The 23,030-nt window shown below is 42.4% G+C and overlaps 1 protein-coding gene across 4 annotated transcripts; it reads right to left on the bottom strand.

The window, feature by feature from the left end:
• Window positions 1–47: 47 nt before the first annotated feature.
• Window positions 48–22,991, bottom strand: wdr59 (WD repeat domain 59). 4 transcript variants are annotated; one of them, XM_063188958.1, is made up of 27 exons: window positions 22,928–22,991; window positions 22,110–22,159; window positions 21,475–21,610; window positions 17,911–17,996; window positions 17,721–17,801; window positions 17,503–17,540; window positions 17,313–17,401; window positions 16,575–16,691; window positions 16,404–16,481; window positions 15,379–15,535; window positions 14,696–14,775; window positions 14,147–14,276; window positions 13,245–13,369; window positions 12,459–12,626; window positions 12,130–12,225; window positions 11,665–11,809; window positions 11,403–11,472; window positions 10,764–10,917; window positions 10,316–10,372; window positions 8,153–8,286; window positions 7,190–7,271; window positions 6,869–6,981; window positions 6,332–6,482; window positions 5,471–5,558; window positions 4,923–5,046; window positions 4,281–4,423; window positions 48–4,070 (listed from the first exon to the last, which is right to left on the bottom strand). In XM_063188958.1, the coding sequence occupies exons 1-27, from the start codon at window positions 22,979–22,981 to the stop codon at window positions 3,835–3,837; spliced, it is 2,982 nt and encodes a 993-aa protein (XP_063045028.1). In that variant the 5' UTR covers window positions 22,982–22,991; the 3' UTR covers window positions 48–3,834. The 4 variants fall into 4 exon arrangements, with proteins under 4 accessions (XP_063045028.1, XP_063045030.1, XP_063045031.1 ...); XM_063188960.1 differs by having other exon boundaries at window positions 5,480–5,558; XM_063188961.1 differs by lacking the exon at window positions 10,316–10,372 and having other exon boundaries at window positions 49–4,070.
• Window positions 22,992–23,030: the final 39 nt, after the last annotated feature.

The raw sequence follows: 23,030 nt of genomic DNA, 5'->3' as shown, positions 1-23,030 counted from the left end.
GCCACTGAACCATGACTTCCAATTACAACCCGACCACTATTTTTTTTAATACTATGCGTCACTCAGAAACATTTGGAGCCTTTTAAAAAAAGTCATCTTGTAAATTCAATGCTCATCAAGGGCACCAACAAACATTACAGTTATCCCTTAAAAAAATCAAAACAAAATAACCTTTCCCCCTTACCTTCACGCTGAAGTCACATGTATTTTCAGTCAACCATAGACGCCCAAAAACCTCTCACCAAATTCATACAGTTCATAGGCTATCCTTTCCTCACAGATGCAGTGCACAGAAGGATATAACGTGTGTTAATGTTTTATTCACCTCTGTCAAGAGAAGCTCTATTAGGTCTCTGATGTTGAAATGCCTCTTCAGTGACATCCTCTTGTGTTATATCGGCACAGCAAGATAAGGACCTTGTGCTCTATGAAACATTGGCTTTCATTTCAAATCAGCTCCAGAATTATATTGTCAAACACTCAGCCATCCACAATAGGCCTATGTCTCCTCATCTCACCTCAGCTCAGCTCAGCTGTGAAGCCCCTGTTTCTCTGCAATACGTTGAGGCAACAGGGAGGAATGTCAAAATAGAGACTCAATCTCTATTTATTTTTCTTATACAGCACTGTTGGGTTCTGGAACGCTTTATGAGAAAAAAAGAGAGATGACGAGATAGATGATCATTATTTCAGTCGTCCACCACACACCCCATTGCCATTGGTTACTTATTGTCATACTGTGATTTTAATTAGGCCTACATTTCAAACAAAAAAGGTGAGGCCACATGGAATGTGGGATCCTCCATGCTCCATGCTTTGATGATGATGAAAACCTTTCTTACTTGCAGAAGAAGCACTATGGATAGTTTTACTGGAAATGAAGAAGGCACCTTCTACACACACAAGCCCCTTAACTATGCCTTCGTTGCATGTGAACCTAAACCAGCTTTAGCGCTTAATTAGAAATACAGTGGAAAAGAGTCTGACAAGGAAATCAAAACCCCTCTCTGCCCAGCCCAGCCCAGTGACTAGGAAGCTGGCCTATTGCTCAATTCAGTTTCTGTTGTTATTACAGCTGCACTACACTAACAATGTAACTTTCCCCCCAGTAATTTAGCTTATCAGACCATAGACTTTCTATGGGCTAAATTACTTGTCATTACCGGAATATATGATTATAAACCATTTTTTTATCAGCACTACTTTAACACTTCCGTTTGGTTTGATTTAACATTGATTGCACTGTTCAGAACAATTGCCTATTGATTACATACGCTGCATGATAAACTGCAATTCATTTTAATCGTCATGGGCATGAGAGCCAGATCTGTTGTTTTATGGATATATAGAACATATTACATTGGATTTTAATTTAGCATCAACCGCTTGGGGAAATTGAAAACCCTTTCTGAACATGAAAAATGAGGCAGCAGATCGGCCACAGTAGAGCACACAAACAGATCATCTATTCATTCATTTTATGGCCTCCAGAGTCCCTTAAAGCAGAATTAAAAACTGTGACTCACCGGATATCTCTGGTAAAATGGTGCCATGCTCCCTATCCTGATATAGAATTCAATTATAATCGAGCACATAACTAACAGCACAGGCCTACAGCAAGAAATCCATGATTACCTTCCTCTGGTGTACCCTGTTTATGTTATTACATTTTGGAGGAATCATCATTTGGAGGCACATTTGCATATGAGCATTCAACATCTCACAACAAAGTGAGAACACATTTCAGTAAAAATGTATTCTCTTGTCCAGGGATCACAGGGCGTGAATGTTTGTGAGGCAGCAGGCTCACCCGTGGGTTGGGGAGGTAATGCTACATCCACTCAGGCATTTATGTTTAAAGAAAACTTAGGATCTGACATTGAGTGTAGGGACTCAACATTTTGATTGCTTACTGACAAGGATAAAAGGATGTCCTACAGGAGCAGGACATGCAGTGAAATTGCTGTTGGTCAACCTTTATCATGCATGGGGACGGGGGCAGAGCTATAGGGGGCAGAGCAGGGCATTTGCCACGGGGCCCCGGGGCCCTCTCGTATTGGTGGTGAGGGCGCTATTGTGATCTTGCCAGGCCATATGGGGGTCGTATCAGTGAGGCCGCCGTACCAGTGTCTTGCCCTGGGGCCCTGTGTGCAATTGTTCCGCCACTGCATGGGGAGTAGGGGGTGGTGGTGGTGTATGTGTGGTGCTGCTGATGCAATTTGTGGATAGTAATCTGATGTGTTGATCTTTGAAGGGATGTGACTGATAATGGGCTGTGTGTGTGTGGCCGTCAGCTGTGAGAGACTGTGTGTGTGTGTGTGTGTGTGTGTGTGCGTGCGTGCGTGCGTGCGTGCGTGCGTGGGCCTGAGATAAACGTGTAGTGCGAAAGATGGGTGTTGAGTACCGTGCACACTGACCCAACGTCCACCATCTGATGGTATCTAGGGTGTCTGAGTGCCGTTGTGTCTTTGCGTCAAATGTAAGAAGTGTGGGAAGCACATTCGGCATGCGCAGACATTGGTTTGGCAGGTTTTCAGCTGATTCAACAGACCGAAAATGAAGAACATACCATTGGCTTCTTCATGTCAATGAATAAGTGCAAACAAAGTGGAAGCTAAGTGGGAACTAACATTAGACAAAAATTATATAGAGAGAATAAAAATAACTGACCCGCTTCAGATGGGATCAGTTGACCTATCCATGAATCACAATCAGGGCTCCAAATTAACACCAGCTAACCGATTAAATGCTGGTGAAATTTCAGTTTGCCAGGTAGAAAAGACCAATTTACTAGCCACTTTGTCCCATTAGCCATTTTAAGTAGAACCCTGTGGAGACACTGGATGGGGAGTCACTCTTCTGGACAGGAGGGTTGTGGGCGTGTTGATATATGAATATGTCTGCTTGTGAAAGTTGTTTTCACACAGATCAATACTACAACAAAAGTGGTATGCCGAAAGCCCAAAAAACATTTTCTAGGTTCCAGTCTGTAATAGTATTGCCCATTGAAAAGCCACAGGATATATGTGTTTGTTGTTGTTGTTGAGATGTGAAGGACATACTCACTTTTGCAAGACACTGTGTTTTAATTACCGGTATATGTACATGTATGGAAATCCTTCATCAAAATGTGAAGTTTTAAGCAAACTTCACCAAAGAGGTCAGTTTCTTAAAATGTTTGAGTCAAAAAATGTGAGTGTTTCTAAAAGTTAGTCACAGTCCGACAACACTTATTATTATTAAGTAAGTATAACACCCATTTTAGGCACTAGATCAATGCCACACTTTGCATAAATAAAGACATTGCCACCACAGAGAACCCGGTGTTGGCAACACAAGTTAAATCAACCACTGATGTCACAGTATCTCTGTCAAAACAAAGGAAGCCATCCTCCTTGTGAATGACAATTTATCAAGCAGCACAGATATACGGTCACTATGACGCCTAGGGCTGCTGACAGGTTTGGACGGGCCTGGGACATTGTCATCGGACAATGTCATCTGAGAGCACACCCCTCCCCACCCCAATACATAAAAAGCAATGACAACCCAATTCTGCACCCTTCCCCTCTCCCTGCGGCCGGGGCAACATACCCGTTTGCCACCCCCTGTCTTCTTCCCTGATAACGCCAACCCTGCACACCGTGTAGTCAAATCCACCTTACATCTTTGTCCTCTGTATTGCTCTCCTTCTTGACAAAGCTCCAACGACAAGTAGTTAAGTGACCACAAAACACATTTGTCCATTGGCTAGGAGGAGCTGAAAGTCTTAGAAGGTTCTGGGGGGACCAGGACCAGGAGCTCTTAGAGGGTATTTGGGAGGCGCTGGTGTCCTCAGAAGGTGCTCTGCAACAGGCAGTGGCATCCGCAGCCTGTGGGGCAGACCTCCTGCGAGCGGAACCACTCCATCATATGGCTGGTGTGGCCGCCGTGGCCGCAGCTCAGGCAGAAGTTGGAGGAGCCACGCACGGCCACGTGGCAGATGGCACACTGAAAGGTGAAACGCTTGCACACGGCGCACTGGGTGCCCCGCGCCTGGCTGCGGCAGTGGCAACAGTATACACCAAACTCTGCAATTGGGGCAGAGAGAGAGAGACAGAGACAGAGAGACAGAGACCAACAGACAGGGCAGGGAAGGAAGGAAAGTCATGATGTTGGAATGCAACGTTTACCATTGCAGACAACAGAAAAACAACGTCAGTGTTTACTAATTAAACCATATTCAGGTTTGTAGAGACACAACCTCCACATCTGTTCTTGGACATGCTTCTGAGACTCACCAATGCCCTTGTGCGGCTCAGGTGGGCAGGATACAAACTTGAGCACCTCGGACCTCTTCTCCTTTAGACCCCAGCGGTGCAGGATTTCACCATAGCACTTCTTGAAGTCGTCAAACTGCAAGGCATTGGATGGATCCAGAAGCCTGTTGATGGATCAAACAAAATTCTGTGTATACGAGAGGGCCTTTTGTGTAGTTTTCTTCAACAGGACAGGACAAGGACAAGAGGACAGAATGTATGTGTCAGCCTAGAAAAACAAACTGCATGCAGCATGTTTTTGTCAAAAGGGTCGTCTTCTGTCAGACTCTTGTGTGTGTGCGCGCTTGTGTGTGTGTGTGTGTGTGTGTGTGTGTGTGTGTGTGTGTGTGTGTGTGTGTGTGTGTGTGTGTGTGTCTAATCCAGGCAATCTCTGAACTTTTCAGAACAGCGTTGGCGTCACCACAAAGGCTTGATGCTTGTCTATTGTGCAACAGTAGGAGAGCTGTTGTGTGCAGACATGGTTGTCATAGAAACAAAACGACAAAAACCAGAGAACTATCTAGTGAGCATAACAGATATGATGCTGATGCACGAAGCAAGTCTACAAACGTTCTATTCAAAACAACAAAAGTGTGTTGCTCCACCTCGATGCGCCTCGTTTACCTTTTATTCATGTCATGTTGCTCCTTCTCTCGTTCGCGAGGGTCAGTGTACACCTGGTTGGCATAGCGATAGTCGTCAGGGGAGGACTCCCCCCATGGAGGCGCATGCTCAGGGTCTCGGCCGGCTGAGGGCAACACGACCACAATAATCATACCACTGCTTCTCCTCCTCCAGGGATGTTATTATACTGCAGCACTGCTGCTGTCAACTCAGAAATATTATTAGTGCAGGGGTCCGGGGGGCACATTCGGGAAACAACCACATACATTGTATATCCATTTTTCAGCTCAGAAATGAGATACACTGAGATGTATAATAATTTGGTATAGGGATTTAACAGGATGCAAAAGAGAGTCATCACTCTTTGACATCTGATCTTACTAATAGGATTCATGCCATATCATAATTTATTAATACAGGGAAAACCCTGCTATATAATAACAGCACCATTGACATTCGATTTGTGGTTTTATTATTTTGAAAGGCTAGACTATCTTCTGAGGTTGATATAGTTGAATCCAATGAAACACAGTTAAGATCATGCATACAGTGGCTACCGATATTCCATGCGGTGGTGGTGGAGTCTGAGGTACTGGAACAGGAGCCCGAGGTGACAGAGCTGGAGGTGTAGCTGGGCTGATGGAGGACAGGAACAGGAGGAGGAGGAGGAGGAGGGAGGGAGGGCGAGAACGGAGATAAACGGAAAAACATTAAAGAGGACAGAAGGTGAAGCAATGAATACATACATGAGAAAGGGACAGATGAAGCAAGATGTATTCACTTTCATTTTAAAATTTGGAAAACATCTTTTTCACCTTTACTTTAAGGGGGTGATGTCGCATATACTGATTCCCTTAACCTTCTTTCAGCAACAAATCATATTCTTGGCTACTCTTAATGAAAACCCATGCCAAGTTATTTTCTTTCCCCTTCATGGTGTTTCATATGCTCTGATCTGAATAATAATCAGATTATCAACATAATGTTCCTCCTCTTGTGATTTAAATAATTCAATTCCAAACAGGCTTTCTCTGTGCCTCTATTCATCATGCTGCATCATCTATTCACACCACGGGAGTGTCAAGAGGAACACTGTTCAATGCCTCCAATGAGCCAATGGAGATGAGCTGTCCAAGTACACCATTCCAAAATTACATTAGGAAAACCTCTAATTAAGACTTTCCTCCTACTGTGTGTCTTTAATAACCCCAAATACACACAGACAAGCATATAAAAATGAGAGAGAGAGAGAGAGAGAGAGAGAGAGAGAGAGAGAGAGAGAGAAAGATAGAGAAATAGAGAGAGAGAGAGAGAGAGAGAGAGAGAGAGAGAGAGAGAGCAAACATTTGTACACACAGTGGTGTGGAGAAAAGGTGTTGGTGGGAGTGGCTGGGAGTGGGGGGACGTACATAGCGCGAGTGATGTGGTGGGAAGATAGTGGAGCGAGGGAGGTGGTGTCCGTACAGTGTGAAGTAGTCTTGGGGACTCCCCTGGGCCTGGAACACACTGCACAGCATAGCCAGGCTCTGCACGTCACTCATCTGGCTGTAGTGGTCAAGTCTATCAGGCAGGAGTAAGAGTGAAAAAGCGAGAGTAAGAGAGAATGTAATTCCAGATTAATCAAGCTACGTTTACATAGAAGCCACACATTTGGCCACCTGATAGCCAAACCTGTGGGAAATAAATAGTATTTGACATTACGGTATGAGTAGGACTAGGAAACCCCATTTGTTTTCCAACTCCAAAGCACAGATTAAGGAATTGGGGGCAATACCATATCCTCTCAGTGTAGCTCGAAACTGAACTTTGAAGTTGTGGTCCAAAGCCATCTCATTTCAGTACTGAAGCGGCTTGTTACCCACAGTGTCACCAAAATGCGACAAAGTGTTGCTGGTTTAATCATAACTGCAATTATATTTCAATGCTCTTGAACGTGTGCTACTCACAGCGTCTCCAAAAGGTGGCGCCCAAAGGGGTGTCTGGCCCAGGGGGTGTCGGCGTCCGGGTCCGAGTCAGGACTGAGGTCCATACTGGTGGCTGCAGAGGCGAGGGCCCACACCTGCAAGAACAGCAAGTGCAACCTTGTCAGCCAATCACAAAGCATGGATCACAGGACTCAATATTGTCAACATTTAACAAATCTATAGTCTGTAAATGCTTTGTAAGTCTAAATAAATTGTAATTGTAATTGCAATTGTAAATGATGACAGATGATTTGTGTGGCATTTCCTATGGAGGGACAGAACCAGGGGGGTGAGCGTCTGTACCTTTGCCAAGTCTCTTCGGCCAACTGCCAGAGCAGCTGTTGCATTCGTCTGACACGTGTCCTGTATGTCATTCACATTCAACCTAAAGTTGAAGAGATGGTTATATACGAGAGAGAGAGAGAGAGAGAGAGAGAGAGAGAGAGAGAGAGAGAGAGAAAGAGAGAGAGAGAGAGAGAGAGAGGAAGAGAGAGAGAGAGAGAGAGAGAGAGAGAGAGAGAGACAGACAGACAGACAGACAGACAGACAGACAGACACAAGTAGAAGATCAAGATTAAGTAGTGAGAGGGTGGACTTGGAAGTATCATATTACCAAGCAACTTTCGGAAATGTTTCCCAAATCAAAAGCACAAAATAAGGGCTAACCACACCACCATTTTGTCATTTTGTGAACTGGGTGATATCAAATCTGCCATCCATCAAAGGCACAGACAACTAATAAGACTTCAATTTTCAGAAAATTGCCATAATGGCTAGAAAATGCATAGAAATGACGTAAGCAGCAGGGGTCCATTAACTTGCCACAGTATGAAAGGAAACAGCATGCCTATTAGCGGTGTAAAAAAAAGCAAATTATGCCGCCAGTAAGGTTCTGATAATGAGACCACAGAAGGTGATCTGATTATTGCTGAGTCACCCAGGCTAAAAGGATATCTGACTGAAAGAAAGGGGTTCAAGAATATGGATTTGCAGCATACACGTTTGTATGTTTTAGTTTATATGGTTATTTTATGGCCATGGCAGACCTCATTTCACATTAGATTTTCAAAACCAACAATCAACCTATCAACCAAAATAAATCCAGTACATGAATAAAACAAATAAGGTGGTATCTTGGTCAAAAAATAGTATCTAAATAGCTGCCTTGCTATTCTCAGGGCAGAGCAAGATAGAATACGTTCCATTTATGCAAAAAAGAATATCTGACTGAAAGAAAGGGTTGTGGAATATGGTCATGCAGCGTACACGTAGGTCTCCCCCAGGGCCTTGTGGATGGGCAGCAGGCAGCAGATCTCCTGGATGATGACCTTGCCCGCCGGCTTAATGGGCCGGTTGCCATAGTCGCTGCCCTCCCGCTTACTCTTCCAACGCCTGGATTTCTGATGCAGAGCACAGTCGCCAGCATGGGGGAGAACAAGACAACACAAGGTACAGACATAAGCACAAAATAGGGGCAAAAGGAGAAGAGAGATTAAACTGGGGCTAAAACAGGGGTTTATTACAACCCTTTTCCCTGAATAGGAGGTTTATGAAATCTCAGCTGTGCTGATTTCTCCACCACACAGCAAGTGAGCAAGATTCTAAAACATGCCAAGCTCCACCAATGGACCATCGTGCTCTAACCAGAACTCTGTTTCTGCTACAGAAGCAATGTAGTGGACACTGATTGAGTAAGCTAAGGTTGGGTTGAGTTGAGGTAGTCAAGGGAGAAGAGTGGGCTACGCTTGGGCTGATAGTCTTTTGTAGAGAGTTACTTGTGCACAATCCCTGGTGCTGAACAAAAAGATTACGTATTTTTTGAAAAAAGGGTTCGCACGCTTCTTTGGATTTTTCCTTCTTGAAGTTATTTTTTCATCTTTTTATTTATTCATTCATTGGCAATCGTTTCGACCTCTCGGTCTTTTTTCAAAAAACTACGCTTGGGCTGAAGCATAGCTGCTATCTACCTTGATCACATTCAAATGCCTTAAAATGGCAGATAACATTCCGGCTCCCGTTATTCCAACTCAAACACTATGTGTGGAGAAAAATCAGACACGCCTTTCAAGATGCAGCTTCCAGTTTTTGTTATTGCAACAGATACATCAAAGTGCTTTACAATTTGTGTATGTGCTATGATGCTTGGATTCAGATGTAGTCTGAAAAATTAATGATTCTCAGCAACGTAATGTATTTTAATCACCTTGATGTTTTATTTGTGCTCTTTCTGAATATATCAGGTCAACAAAAACTTTGATGGCTGCATCTTAAATAACCTAAAGAATTACTGGGCTCATGAGGCATGAATAGAAAGAAACCAGAATTACTGTTCTCAAGTCAATGGTCAATATGACTATTCCGACACTGATTGCAATTAGGTTGACAACTACAAAGTATTGAATTATAGGAGCTAAAAATACAGAGCGCTGAATCCAGACGTGTGATTTTCTACTGAGAAATAATACTTACCTGGAGTCTGACATACAGGAAAAATCTATGAAAAAAATTGCCACACCTCTACATGAAATATATACAGTGCACAGCAATAATTAGCACACCCCTGTTGAAAAGTAACACATTGAACAGTACATGTATTTCAATGACCAAAAATGTTTCCATTTCTAAAAATGTGCATAGAGTAAGGTTAATCGATAACTTCTGCCAATTTCAATATGCTGTTGTATCGCTCACGCTACCCTTGACTTGTCAGTGCCCGGTTTAAAATAGGGGTGCACTCACTTTTGCATCAGCATAAGGTCATTAAAGTTATTGACCTTAATTTTCTGTCGTAAGCTCGACAGATGCTTTATTAATAACCTTTCTCTATGCGCATTCTGGGAAAAAAACTTGTGTGTTTATTAAAACATTGTTCAAAATGCTACTTTTCAAAAGGGGTGTACTCATTATTGCTGTGCACTGTATGTCACATAAGTCTACATTCCGCTCTGTAAAAGATATTAATAATTAGTTCCTTTTCATTAACCAACTAAAATGAAATGAGCGACTGCAATTAACATGCTGCCCTGACGCGAAATTGTATTGTGACATTTCCAGGAAAGTTATTGGTTAGAACCATTTCTGGCTACAAATTAATCCCTAAAAAATTAAATTGCTGAGAGCAGAAAAGTTAATAATTACATGAATCTTTAACAAAACAATTACGGGAGAAATAAAAAAATGTAACGCTTTGGCAGCAATTTCTTTTCCATCCACCTTACACAGTTTGGAGACATAAAAACAAGTACACTTAATAATTAAAAGGTGTTACATTCACCCGATGCAGGTTAAGGGAAGTGATATGGAGTTTCAAAGAATGATTGTGAAAGAGACAAAAAGAGAGAAAGGACCCAGGAGAGGAAATGAAAAAAGGGGAACAGGGGAGGGTATGGGGGCTGGGGACAAGGGACAAGGGAAGGGGGACGTCAGTACCGGAAAGTCATGAATAGCCTGTATAGACCAGCGTCGCAGAATGGACTGAGGAGGCTTCTGCTGACGGGGAAAGAGCAAAACCACACAGGGGCAGACGAGAGTAGGGCAGAGAGGGTAACATGCGGCCACATCACCACACACACACACACAATCACAAACATAGACACACATGCACACACATGCAAACAAGCACACAGGAGATACTGTGAGAAGAACACACAATCAACAACAAGCATTGGGCGTGAACAGAAAAAACAAACAAACAAACAAGTAAACAAACAAATAAACAAGAAGTGAAGCAAGCCAAAGTAACTAAGCGATACCCGACTAGTACATAAACACGGTAAATGAAAAAAGAATAAATAACCAGCTACATGCAGCATCTTTAAAAACATGTCAGGCAGACAAGTCAAGTCAGGAGGTGTCAGAGTCAGAGGGAATGCCCTACCCGCTCCTTGTAGTAGAATGAGGAGATGGAGACTTGCTCTTTGTCGGAGCGTGTGGGGCTACCACTGTAAAGCCGGAGGGTGCTCTGGGGCTCAGTGCGCATCTTCATAGGGGTCAGGACACCGCTGTGGTAGGCTGACAGGGCAGACAGTGACCTAGGGTGGGGAAGGGTGGGGTTGACAGAGCTGGTCAGTTTACCTTCCATTGTGGAGACAAAGTCTTGCCCAAAATGTGGCACATACCATTAGATATCAGCACTCCTGACTAGGGAGATACGACAGTTGTCATGTTACACAAATGATGTCTACTCTGCACAGCCCTCCCGAGTGGTCAGGTGCAGAACAAATCTTTCATCCAAAATAATACAATATTATGTCTGCAATGCTGGGTCTTCCTTCCTTTGTATTTGTTGCTAATTGTTGCTAACTAAGTTATGCAATTTCCCACTGGAAACCTATTAAGTTGCTAACTGGTTAGCAACAATGCTTTTGATAAGGATCATGGTTCACTTCTAAACAAAGCAGCAAGCAATAATGGCCAAAAGTCTGTGTTATAATTTAATTTGAGGTGGAGCACTTTCAATAGAACAGTCCAAAGAGTGCTCTTGATATTTATTGCATTGGAGGATGACGGCAAGTACCTGGGAGTTGGCTCTGTGGGAGGGACTGAGCGATGCATAGTAATGGGCCGTGTGAAATACACCAGGGAACCTGTGGGAGAGAGGTCACGTAGCCATCACATTACCCCGGCCAATTCAACATAGCATTTATTCAATACCATTGGCAGGACTGTATACACACACACAAACACACACACAACTAATTAAAACGTCCAGTCTTGGGACTACCACGCCTCTGACATCTGAATCTCTGGTACATTTCTGAATCTGAAAGGTGGCTCACCAGTTCCACAGAAGCGAGCCCCGGAGGTGCGCGGGAAGGGGATGTTGGCGTCCTGGTAGGAGCCGTAGGTGTTGGTGACGCGAGGGAAGGCAGGCAGGGCAGGGGTGACTGGCAGCACATAGGGGTTCGCTGCAGTGCCATCCTCCTGGCAGAGGGAGGGGGAAGAATGACATCATCACATCAGCCACAGCTCATTTCTAAACATATAGCCAAACATCATCAATTTTTACAATTTTGATTTATGACTGCAGTGCCAGGAACATTTTCATTTGTCTTTACTAGTAACTTACTTGAATTGTAACTACACTGGATAAAACAAAATAAGTGAATGAGAAGGCTATGTCGCAAAATAACCAAACTGACCAAATTGTGGCAATCTAATTGGTGAATATAGTACTGTAGGCGTCATGCCTTGCTGGGTAATGCTGAGTAGTCTCCACTGAATAGGCAATGAGAGATACATACCATGTCAGACTCTAAGCAAGACACCAACTGCCTGACACATGGTTCCAGGCAGTTCTGATTTCGTTTGACTTTTTGCAGAGATGTGTCCGTCAGAATCTACAGAAGGGAGAGCAGAAGACATAGATACATAGGACAAGCTCAAATTAGACACGTTATTTGTTATCAAATTTCATAGGAGGGTGTGAGTGATGTATCGAAGTGTGTAATGCTGGGCAGAAATAACAACTGTACAAAACCTTTAAGGTACTGTATTTTCTAACAGGTATGATATGCATAAACACAGTCAATGAGATGGTATTTAACTATTAACCATCTTCTTTATGAAATACCTTCAGAATCTTAGTCTTCATGGAAGATGAGATGGTGGTAGGGGGAACAAACTGGAAGGTAGGCGCTGCATTGTTGGGGTACAGGGCAGGAAACTTGACCACCAGCCGCACGCGGTTAGCACCACAGTGGGCTGAGACGAAACAGCTGCGATTCACAGCATCCATCTTCTGCAGACAGAGACAAACCAGATCGCTTTAGGACTTGCACTACAGAGAGTAATAAAGGAACTGGGTCGGCACCAGATACGCAATGTTGTGATGATGTGTGTAACATAATTAATGCTATTTGAATCTTCAGAGCTTTGCCAACTCTATTATCTCACCTCATTCTGTAATTGGAATGTCTATATTTACCATTGGCTGCAATAATGATTCTAGACTCATTGCGTTCTACTACATGCTCAGTCCCTGAGACCAAACATCTTGCTCAACTAAGGAAGTTTTACTATAAAAACGGGCATGTCCTACTAATATGCCAACACTGTGTTTTTGTTCACCAGGAACAGCACATTGACCTGCATCAAAAAAACAAACAGGAAATTGGAGTGCTTCAGGGTCTTCACCTTTTTTCCTTGGTGCTCATCGGTGTAAGGGCTCTCAAACTTGTACTCAAACTAATCCGAGGCACTCAAGGTTGCAATTTGTTGTGTTTTTATATTTTATTACAATGCCTGGCATATAAATTGTGCTATACAAATGAAGTATTATTGTTTATTGCTTTATTGTTTATTGTTTATTATTGTTCATTACCACCACACTCTCTTTCTAAGCGAACACACTGCTCACCTCCACGTTGACGTTGCGTATCTGGAGGTTGACCAGGGAGAACTCCTGCTGCAGGGTCTGAGGTAGACCAGGAGCGTCCTGACGCCCCCCTCCCAGCAGCGTCCCCGACAAGCCCTCGGGCTGGTCTGCAGACAAACACAGGATACAGTCAACGGTCACAGCCAAACTAAGACAACAGTAATTAAAATACTTATCACCACTCACAGCACAATGGCATTTTTAAGAGGCAATCGTTTTCCCTTAGTTGAATTTTCCTAGGAGCTAATCAAAGCAGTTCAAACTCCATTACAGAGCACTTTCCAATTTCATTTGGACATGCACATCAGCTGTGCTGCAAATATCATTGTTCTGTGAATGAGCATCGTTATAAACCAGTGTTTCTCAACCTTTTTTAGGCGAGGCACCCTCTCAAGGTGAACATTTTCAAGGCACCCAGCATCATATCTGATACCACAAAAGCTTAGAAAAGCTTTTGGAGACGTCACACAACCTACGTTCAAAGTTGCAGCTGACTGGGGTGACCTATATTTACTTTATTGTGCGTAAATGGCAGATGAAAGATTCCACTGACTAGCATTAACTTATCAATTTAGACAAATATGTATTATATTACATAATTTATTTATCAGCCACGTTTCCGCGGCACCCCAGTGGGGGGCCCGCGGCACCCCAGGGTGCCCCGGCACCCCTGTTGAGAAACGCTGTAAACAACTGATTTCTTTGAGCTGCCCTGACAAAGAGCAGCAGAGGCAAACAAAAAAAACATTAAGTGTGCTGCATTGTGTTGTGAAAATAATGGAATCCAAACCATTAATATGCAAGACGGGCAGAAGGGCATGAAACCATACATTTGTCATTTCCACAAAAATGTGAGGTGTTACTGTGACAATGGTCCACCTCACCTTCAAGTTCCTCTGTGGAGAGGCCAGGGCTGAGTGGAGGTTCGGAGTCCTGAGAGGGTAAGGTCTTCTCAGACTCCGTGTTGAGAGTCATGCCCTCCACAAGCTCCTCCACAATGTCATTGGCACACAGCTGCAGGAGGTACATGAAGAATTACTCATCAATAATTGTTTTATTTGGGTGAACAACACGCCACATTATTCACCCAGGTAAAAAAGCAGCCTCCATAGTCCAGACCAGTGTTGTAGGGATGATTCAGTTACTGATGAGAGACTTCATTTAACACTTCTGTCATGCGTCATCATCATCAGCCTTTCAGTGTTTCTAAACTGGTGCACGGGGGAATGTATTATTTCACAGAATTACTCATGCCCGATATAATCCTGGGTACGGGAGCTGCAGGACAAAAATGAATTCCTTCCCTCTTATTTGAGAAGAGGACACATTTGTATTCATTGTCATTGAAGGCAACAAAATTGTCATCACAAATCTCATACAAATGTATGTCAATGGGATGAGAAATCTCAACCAGATTTGAGCAGAATACCTACCTTCTGAAGCTGAGGATCTACTCGCCATATCCGTAAAGTCTGGTCTCTGGACCATGTGACTAACTGATAATTTTTGGAACCTGAAATGTACCAGAAATCACACAAAACCACACCAAACAAACACACATAACACATGCCAAATGTGAATTCACTATGAAATCTTTGGAGAAAAAAACATTGTACTACACCTATTAAATAAATAATAAGTCCATCCAAAACTGGTGCATGTGATAAAAGAGCCTGTTTTCTTAGTGGTCTGTTGCAGTACTCACTAGGGCTGTAACGATGTTGCATCAAACCGAGATATCGCGATACGCAGTGTCATGAGATACTATATCGTGGTGCAAGAAGGTAGTGATTCGCGTCATCGTGATACATATTTTCAAAGTACCCTTCAGTCCAGAGAACGACCACATGATATAATGCGATAGTGCTTCCAAGCATCACATCATTTTTTTACTTTTAAAAAATGATCAGTAGCCTCTTATAACCTGTTCCATGCATACACATCATAGTTTGTATTTATAATTTTAATTTATAATGCTGCCAAATGTGAAAAAAGCAAATAAATTATTTTAAAACAATACAGTTTAAAGCACGTGGGTTGTATCAAACCATAGGTCAAAGACCGTGATAAGAATCGACTCGTGAGTCGAGTGTATCATTACAGACCTACTGCTCACCTTCTTTCTGAGCTCTCCACTGGAACTCCAGCACCACATCGTCGTGGCCCACGAAGGCGTGCACTGGGCTGTTGAGATCTAGAGTGCTCCACAGGAGCAAGCTGTTCTCCCTGCGCAGCTGGGGCACCATCACTGTCACCAGCCCATTGGAGAACGGCTGCAGTACAGGCAGAAGAGACAGGCCACCAAAAACACCAGCATTATTTCTAACCAATTCATTGTACGACAAGATCAATTTAGCACAAAGTACACTGGTTTTACATTTTAATCACAATAATTAATATTATATCATCATACTTTACAGAGTTCTGATGTTTGTATAATGGTGGTTTTTATAACCTAAATATGCTGTGAGGGCAGAGACAAGACATCAGCTCTATTCTAGCCATTTTCGAAGGGCAGACAGTGGAGCAAGTGGAAGCAACACCTCCAACTACTCAGGAATTCCCAATCAGGAAGGACATTCTGACCCTAGTCAACCGCTCCCTCATAGAATCAATCCTTGCTTTCAATATCTTCTCCTGGTACAATTCTTTAATTGGCATAAGACAAAAGAACAAACTTTCATGCGTAGTAAAGCAGGCTATCAAAATTACTGGCACACCTCAACCCTCCCTATCTGAGTTGTACAGCAGTGCAGTGATCAGAAAAGTCAACCTAATCACAGAGAACCCCTCTCACACCCTCCATCACGCGTTTCAACTGCTTCCATCATATCTGCGCTAAAATGTACCACTAGCACACAAAAGCAGATGCAAGAAATCTTTCATCCCCTCGGCTGTAGCCTTAACACAAGATGAACATTACCAGCTATGCAGCCTCAATATACATGTATTGTCTTGCCTTGTTTTATCATGTCTTGTTTAATGTCTGGACTGGAGCCACGCCAAAAAAAAATTTTTTCCGTTTTATGTGTAACAGACAAAGTTTTATCTTAACTTATCTTATCTCTGACTAAATTCACACAAATTAACAATGGCTTCATAGACAGCTTTCAGCTTAGTCATAGGCATGATTCACCCTACCGTGTATCTTGCCTTCCACACAGGTACTTGACAAGACAAAATATTGAGGTATTTCCGAGGTTGTCTGTAGTCCCAGAACTGCAAAAAGCACAGAAAATACATTAAAACTCAATTGGTAAAAGCGAGAAAGAGAAACATTTGAAGCACTGGTAGGTTTCAAGGTCATTTTACCCGCACTGAATTGTCCTGACTTGACGTTGCCAGGATGTACTCGTTGTCTGGGTGCCAGTCCAGCCCATGAATCTTAGACAAGTGAGCTGCCACGTATTCCATTGCAGTATTAGGTTTCTGAAGACAAATGAACACATAATCTTGCTAAAGCACTCACCCACTGCTAAAGAAAAAAATGCCTAAGAAGCTACGGGCTCACATACGATGATGATTCTAGGAAAAGAAATAATGTGGATTTTACAAACATTATGTAAAACCAGTGGTTCCCAAACTGGGGGTCGCGGAGGTTCTGAAGGGGGGGTCGCGTACAAAAGGGACTTGTATTCACTTACATGGTTAATAGATGTATTTGATGTCCTGTGGATTTCTAGCAATATTAGAGAACAAACTATGAATGGAAAATCTAGCAATATTAATATGGGGGGTCGAGAAAATATTCTGAAGTCCACAAGGGGATCCCTGCTGAAAAAGTTTGGGAACCACTGATGTAAAACCATCTCTACATACCCCTCCATGCATAATGCAAAAAACCCTCCTTTCTGTTAGATTAACACGATCATTCAAATAAGGTTAACAAACATATCCAAGTGAAGTAAGCAGGCAGATTCAAAACAAGTACAAATTGCCATAATAAAAAGAGATTTTTGTTTAGGCTGTTTACCTCTCTACTATAGTGCATTCAACAATGTTATTGTTCCTTAATGCAGTGCTTGTGCCACTGCACTTTATAACACTCACCCGTTTATCCCATATTCTCACGTCTCCATCATGGCTGGAGGCTAAACAGTTTGGATTACGCCGGTTCCATTTCACTTGGGATGCCCCGGCTAATAAAACCAAACAGATATCAGAGAAAATGCAATTATGCAGTATGTGACTCAACAAAATATGTCTTTTTTTGTACAGAAACGCACAGAAGAACACTCACCCACTGCAGATAAGGCCACTGTTGGCTTCCGTGTGTCTCTGGAAAGGCATGGCATTTTAATATTCCAGTTTTATGGTTCATTAAAGAGAAAAACCACCACATGCAAGCATGCACGGACGGACGCAAACACACACACACACACAAACACACACACACACACACACACACACACACACACACACACACACACACACACACACACACACACACACACGTACCTTGTGTCCCAGATGTATATGTATGTATCAACTGAGCTTGTCACAAGGTATTCTGGCTCAAACCATGACCAGTCTAAGTCACTGTGAAATTAAAATAAAAAGGAAAACAATCAATCAATGCTGTGTTTTTGTGTAAAAAAAATAGTTGGCTGGTGTAAAATGAAGAGACCTGCCGCATGTCTTTAGGTACCTTATAACTCGTGTATGACCCTGTAGAGATGTGTGAGCTTCCCCACATCCATCACGCCACACATAGAGGTCCACACGCTGGTTACTCTGAACATAATAATAGTGGGTCGAGGCAAATCATTGAGCAACAAGTAACAAATAATATCATACAATGGAGTATCTAATAGGGCTGCACAATTCATCGAAAATAATCGAAAATCGTGATATAATCGTGCTATCGAAGTCGTGATTTCAATCGGGATTTAATCGTGGCAATAGTGACCTACGTCCGAGAGCGTCCTTGAAGACAGAACATACTGACAGGCTGGTGTTTCTGGCCAGAAATCTGTTGACCTAAGCTTCATGCTATTGTCTTTAACATAATTATTAAAGTTCATTTTATTTTGCTCATCCAGCAGTGTTTCCCACAGAAATTTTGGAAACTATGGGGGCAGCAGGGATTTTTTTTTTCGGGGGGGGGGGGTCTTCTCACGCAGGCCTTTGGGGGGGGGTGTATTCACACAGCGTGAATGCAAAACGGCAAAACAATGAGTACAGTGTGAAATTGGCGCATGGAGCAACTATAGGCCTGGGCCAACATTTCAGCCATTTATATTTTGAGAAATAAGGCTACCCATTTTACCCATTACATGTATAATAGTAGTACATTGTCATTGTCAAAAAATGCAGTACAGTGAAATCATTTCTGTTTACAACACAGTTTCATTTGTCCCTCATACAGGGGTCTATATAATGAAAACAATAATAAAACAAAATAGGAGCAGAGATAAGAATTTAAGATCACTGTGTGTAACGCATAGACAAAAAGGGTCTAAGAGGGTAGGCTATGCCTTTTCCCCCACACACATAGGCGTACACATTCTACATGAGGGGTGCTGGTCACAGGGCCAGTTCAAAATTCCTTCCATTAAAAGGGCTGAAACAACATATTACACATGTATGTCTATATTCACATTCATTACACATTCATTTCTACATTGTATATGCAGCCCGATGTCTCCTCTGCTGCGTCAATGAAGGCCTGTCACATTACAACTGTAAAACAAAAGCCTGGGGAGTGTTAGTAAACTCATCCCAACTGTCCCTCCTCTGAAGTTTTTTTTTATATTGCTCCCAAACCCAGGAACGCAGGAACTCATTTTGACCAGGGGGCCTGTGGTCGGCGGAGGTTCTGGAGTCCTCTCCCAGAAAAAAAAACGTGTTTTTTAGATGCAATTTCCTGCATTCTAATCAATTTTAGGATGAAGAATGGCGAATCCCATCTGACTAACTTCTTCATGTTTTATGTAGCCTAACCAAGGATGACTAGATTTTTACCTTTTTTTTGTTTAACATTTCACTTCAAAATTATTAAGTTCTTCTTGCGGAAGGGAAACGCGCACCTAATGTGGAGGTGAGGGCGTGTTCAAGAGCAAATCGCGCTACCGTGACAGTTTCTCTCTTCTCCATGGGCAGTCTACAATGTGTGAAATTAGTAGAACTAAATGACTAGGCTATGCGATGCACTTGTGAGAGGTGACCGGGCTTTCAAACAATTTAGATTGTCTTGCAATTGCGACTGTGTATCTCAAGATGCATACGATCAGGACAACTGCCCTGTCTCCCTGTCGCGCACAAAACACGCACGACCACAGACCTGTAGGTCTGTGCGCACGACACACAGACAGGCATACTGCTTCCCGTATGTGATTACACTCTGACGGGCCAAAGAGTTTGTGCTGTGATCGGCGAGAGAAGTAGGCTATGCGCCAAAGCAGCTCGTGCCATTGCTGGCTATTGATACAGGGAGAGTGTAAAAAGCCACCTTTAGTTTGCATTTGACGTAGGCCATAGGCTAAACGGTGGTCAAATCAGCAGCAAGAGGCAAAAGGAACAAATCGCCACCCACTACAAAAGTTCAAAACATCTAACAATAGAACAGCCATTTCACACCGCGGCAATTCAACGTTGGCAACGGTTGATAGACAAGCCACGCACAACATCGGCTGTGCTACAGATTCACCCCATAGCAAACTCCGAGGCTAAGATAGCCTAGACTTCACCAGCAATAGGCAAGACCTAGCCTAACCAATGTGCTACTACGAATCCAATCTCCACGGCAAGGAATAAAAGCCACTTCTTACCTGACACGATGCACAATTTTGGTGACATTCCCTTCTCCCGTCGCACTTTAAATTCACCTAATTCCTTGCTTGGTCCGTGTTTGATCACCACAGTGATGAGACTTCTCTACACAACAAGTTAGCTCCTCCAATGGGTGTATGTTGATGCATGCCCAAGCCAACATATCGCTGTTAATACCACATTTATTACTACCTTGACACCACAAGCTAAACAAAACAAACATCGCTCCCGCGTCACTGGCTGCACCGTTCTACACCACTGTTCCGGTCTGGTTGGGGTCTAAAAATCACTCATTTCAAACCAAAATTGCATTCACATTTCAAACTACTTATAAGTATTAAAAAAGTAGAAAATATTCATATTTTGTGTTTCTATTTTAGAATAATAATGAGGGAAAAAAAAAAACTATGTCTGAATTTAGGGTAGGCGGCCTAATACACAAGTGATGCAGTAGGTAGATAGAAAGGCTATGATGCAGCTGCGTCTGTTTGTCCAGCGACCCCGTGCACCCCACTTCCTGTGTCCCTGCCCAAACCCAAGTTAACTATAACAGCTTGACTAGGCTTTTGATCCCCTGTCTTTCAAGCACTTTGTGGTTTTCTCTATAGGATGTATTTACTCCAGGAGGAAAATGCGAAGGAAATCGTAATTCGTTTTAACAAAAACGGAAATCGTTTAAAAAAAAAAAAAAAAAAAAAAGTTTTTTTTTTTTTTTTTTTTTTTTTTTTTTTTTTTTTAACATTTTCGTAAACTATGGCGGCCAAATTTAAACTATGGCGGGCCGCCATAGTTTCCTCAATGTATGGGAAACACTGTCCAGTATATTAATCATTCTTGGTTATATTACATTTTGCAAACATCAATAATCGTGATTATGATTTTGACCCAAATAATCGTGATAATGATTTTTACCATAATCATGCAGCCCTAGTATCTAACCATGTCTTAGATATCTTACAGTATAATGAGACTAGAAATGATGTTACATGTTTAATCCATTATAATTATAAAAGATAAAAGTTATAAAGTTTGTGTGTGTGTGTGTGTGAGAGAGAGAGAGAGAGAGAGAGAGAGAGAGAGAGAGAGAGAGAGAGAGAGAGAGAGAGAGAGAGAGAGAGAGAGAGAGAGAGAGAGAGAGAGAGAGAGATGATTGACAATTTCTTATTTTGATGTTTTAGTTTAACTGCACATTGGAGACTGGTCAAACGCAATTCTTAAATACTTCTCTGCAAATCCTGTTACATACATGTAGATTTTTGACAATTAAGTATACTTGACTTGACTTGAAAATAGCTTCCCAAAATGCAGAAATGTTTGCTTGTTTTCCTTTTTCATATGGTCGAAAATGTTTTCAAAATCTGTATGCAATCTGTGCAATCTTTGTTCTCCCTAAGTTGCTAGCACCATAAATGTTAAAGAGAGAGTACCAGTACCAACTCACAGATGCAGCGAATAGGTGTGCCTCTGCTTTGTGTGGATTCCACTGCACAGTGCCCACGTCCCACTTGCTCTGACGCCCAATCTTCCGTGAAGGCTCCGAGGGAACCTCCAAATTTACAATGTAGAGGAAACGCCGTCTGCAATACATAAATACATGTGGTCAACCACCAGACCTTCACAGTAGGGGCACACACACACATACAGTATGTCTGCAGAAACTGGCATCCTGAAGTAACTCTGCAAGCTCAGATGATCCACAAAATTCTTCCTAAACATATGTGTATGAGGGGGGGATGATCGAAGGCAGTATGGTCTATACTTTGTTTGTTATGCTGTAGCCTAGTACAGTAAATAAAGACAATTTGGAGGAATCCAATACCAGCAGTGTCATGAATAACATTCTGGCCAACTCTTCTACAGCTGAAATACAACATATGTGACAGACCTTTCAGATGTTTCAAATGAGTATTAAGCCGAGATCAGTGTACTGATTCTCAAAGAAGACAAAAGATGTGGCCACAGCACAGGAAGTGAAGCAAAACTGGTAGAAATCAGTGCATGACTTTCTGATCTCATTCCCTGAGATATACTGCCAGCAGTTTTCACATGGTGATGCTGAATTCTGTAAATACACACCCAGACAGCACAGCATGTCGACCCAGGCAATCCACTGACATGGCAGTCGCCTGAAAAGACATAAAGAAGGCTTACTTAAATCACAAATAAAACCACAGATGACCAAACACATATTTACAGCACTATTTGACCAATGTGTGTATTGTGTGAAAACAGCTTACAGTCTGTAATGGTGTGACATGCAGGCTACTGTTGCTAAAACCAAATGAATTCAATGGCAAATTTAACTCAGCCTGCTTTGCTTTCAGCTACAAATACAGTAGGCTACTTCTACTTTTATTTCAGTCATGCAGTCTGAGCTAGGACACGTGCACAATTACGCTCTTTTTGGAGGATTTGATAGATATTTCAAAAAGTAATGGAAGATATTGGATGTCAACATAGCAAATGGAATATTAAGTATCACAGATTGTTGAAGGAGATTAAACAACTCATACTTATGCACTGAAAGAAACAATTCAATTGTGGCATTATGCATAAATGCATGCTGTTTCCGGAAGAGATTAGGGGGAAATACATGTCAAATTGGACACATGAGCATCTAGTACGATTTGGAGTAATAACATAACTATTAATAAACTGGTGACATTCGTGAAATGTCACTTAATTGGCTGTTATCTTCTATCTTCTATCGATTGTCATTGTGTGTAACTTTAGTGCACTACACAAGTAAGCCTTAGCCACACTTAGCTACATTGGTTTAACCAATGTAACTGGTGTACTTGCAAGCCATCCACCGACAAGTGTGAATCCTTGCAGACTTCCAAAAATGATATCTGGTGAGCATTATATTATGCTTTCGTCATTTAAGAACATACCTGCGCATCTCTGAACTCCACCACCACATTCTCGCTGCTCCAGCGAGCAGCCATGTTTCCTCTACTTCATCAACATCAACAAATGTGTCACGAGGTTGAAAAT

The sequence above is a fragment of the Engraulis encrasicolus genome, chromosome 22 (genome assembly GCF_034702125.1).
Source record: "Engraulis encrasicolus isolate BLACKSEA-1 chromosome 22, IST_EnEncr_1.0, whole genome shotgun sequence".
Taxonomy (NCBI): Eukaryota; Metazoa; Chordata; class Actinopteri; order Clupeiformes; family Engraulidae; genus Engraulis; species Engraulis encrasicolus.
Note: the sequence above shows the minus strand (reverse complement) of the source record. Positions and strands in the feature narration are given on the sequence as shown.

Bases quoted from the DNA above. Each gene is read 5' to 3' on its own strand.
- wdr59 (XM_063188958.1), bottom strand. From the start codon at position 22,981: ATGGCTGCTCGCTGGAGCAGCGAGAATGTGGTGGTGGAGTTCAGAGAT. The intron at 17,997-21,474 runs GTGAGTTGGTAC...TATTATGTTCAG, and splicing joins CACACCTATTCGCTGCATCT to AGTAACCAGCGTGTGGACCT. The intron at 14,776-15,378 runs GTGAGCAGTAGG...GGTACATTTCAG, and splicing joins GTGGAGAGCTCAGAAAGAAG to GTTCCAAAAATTATCAGTTA.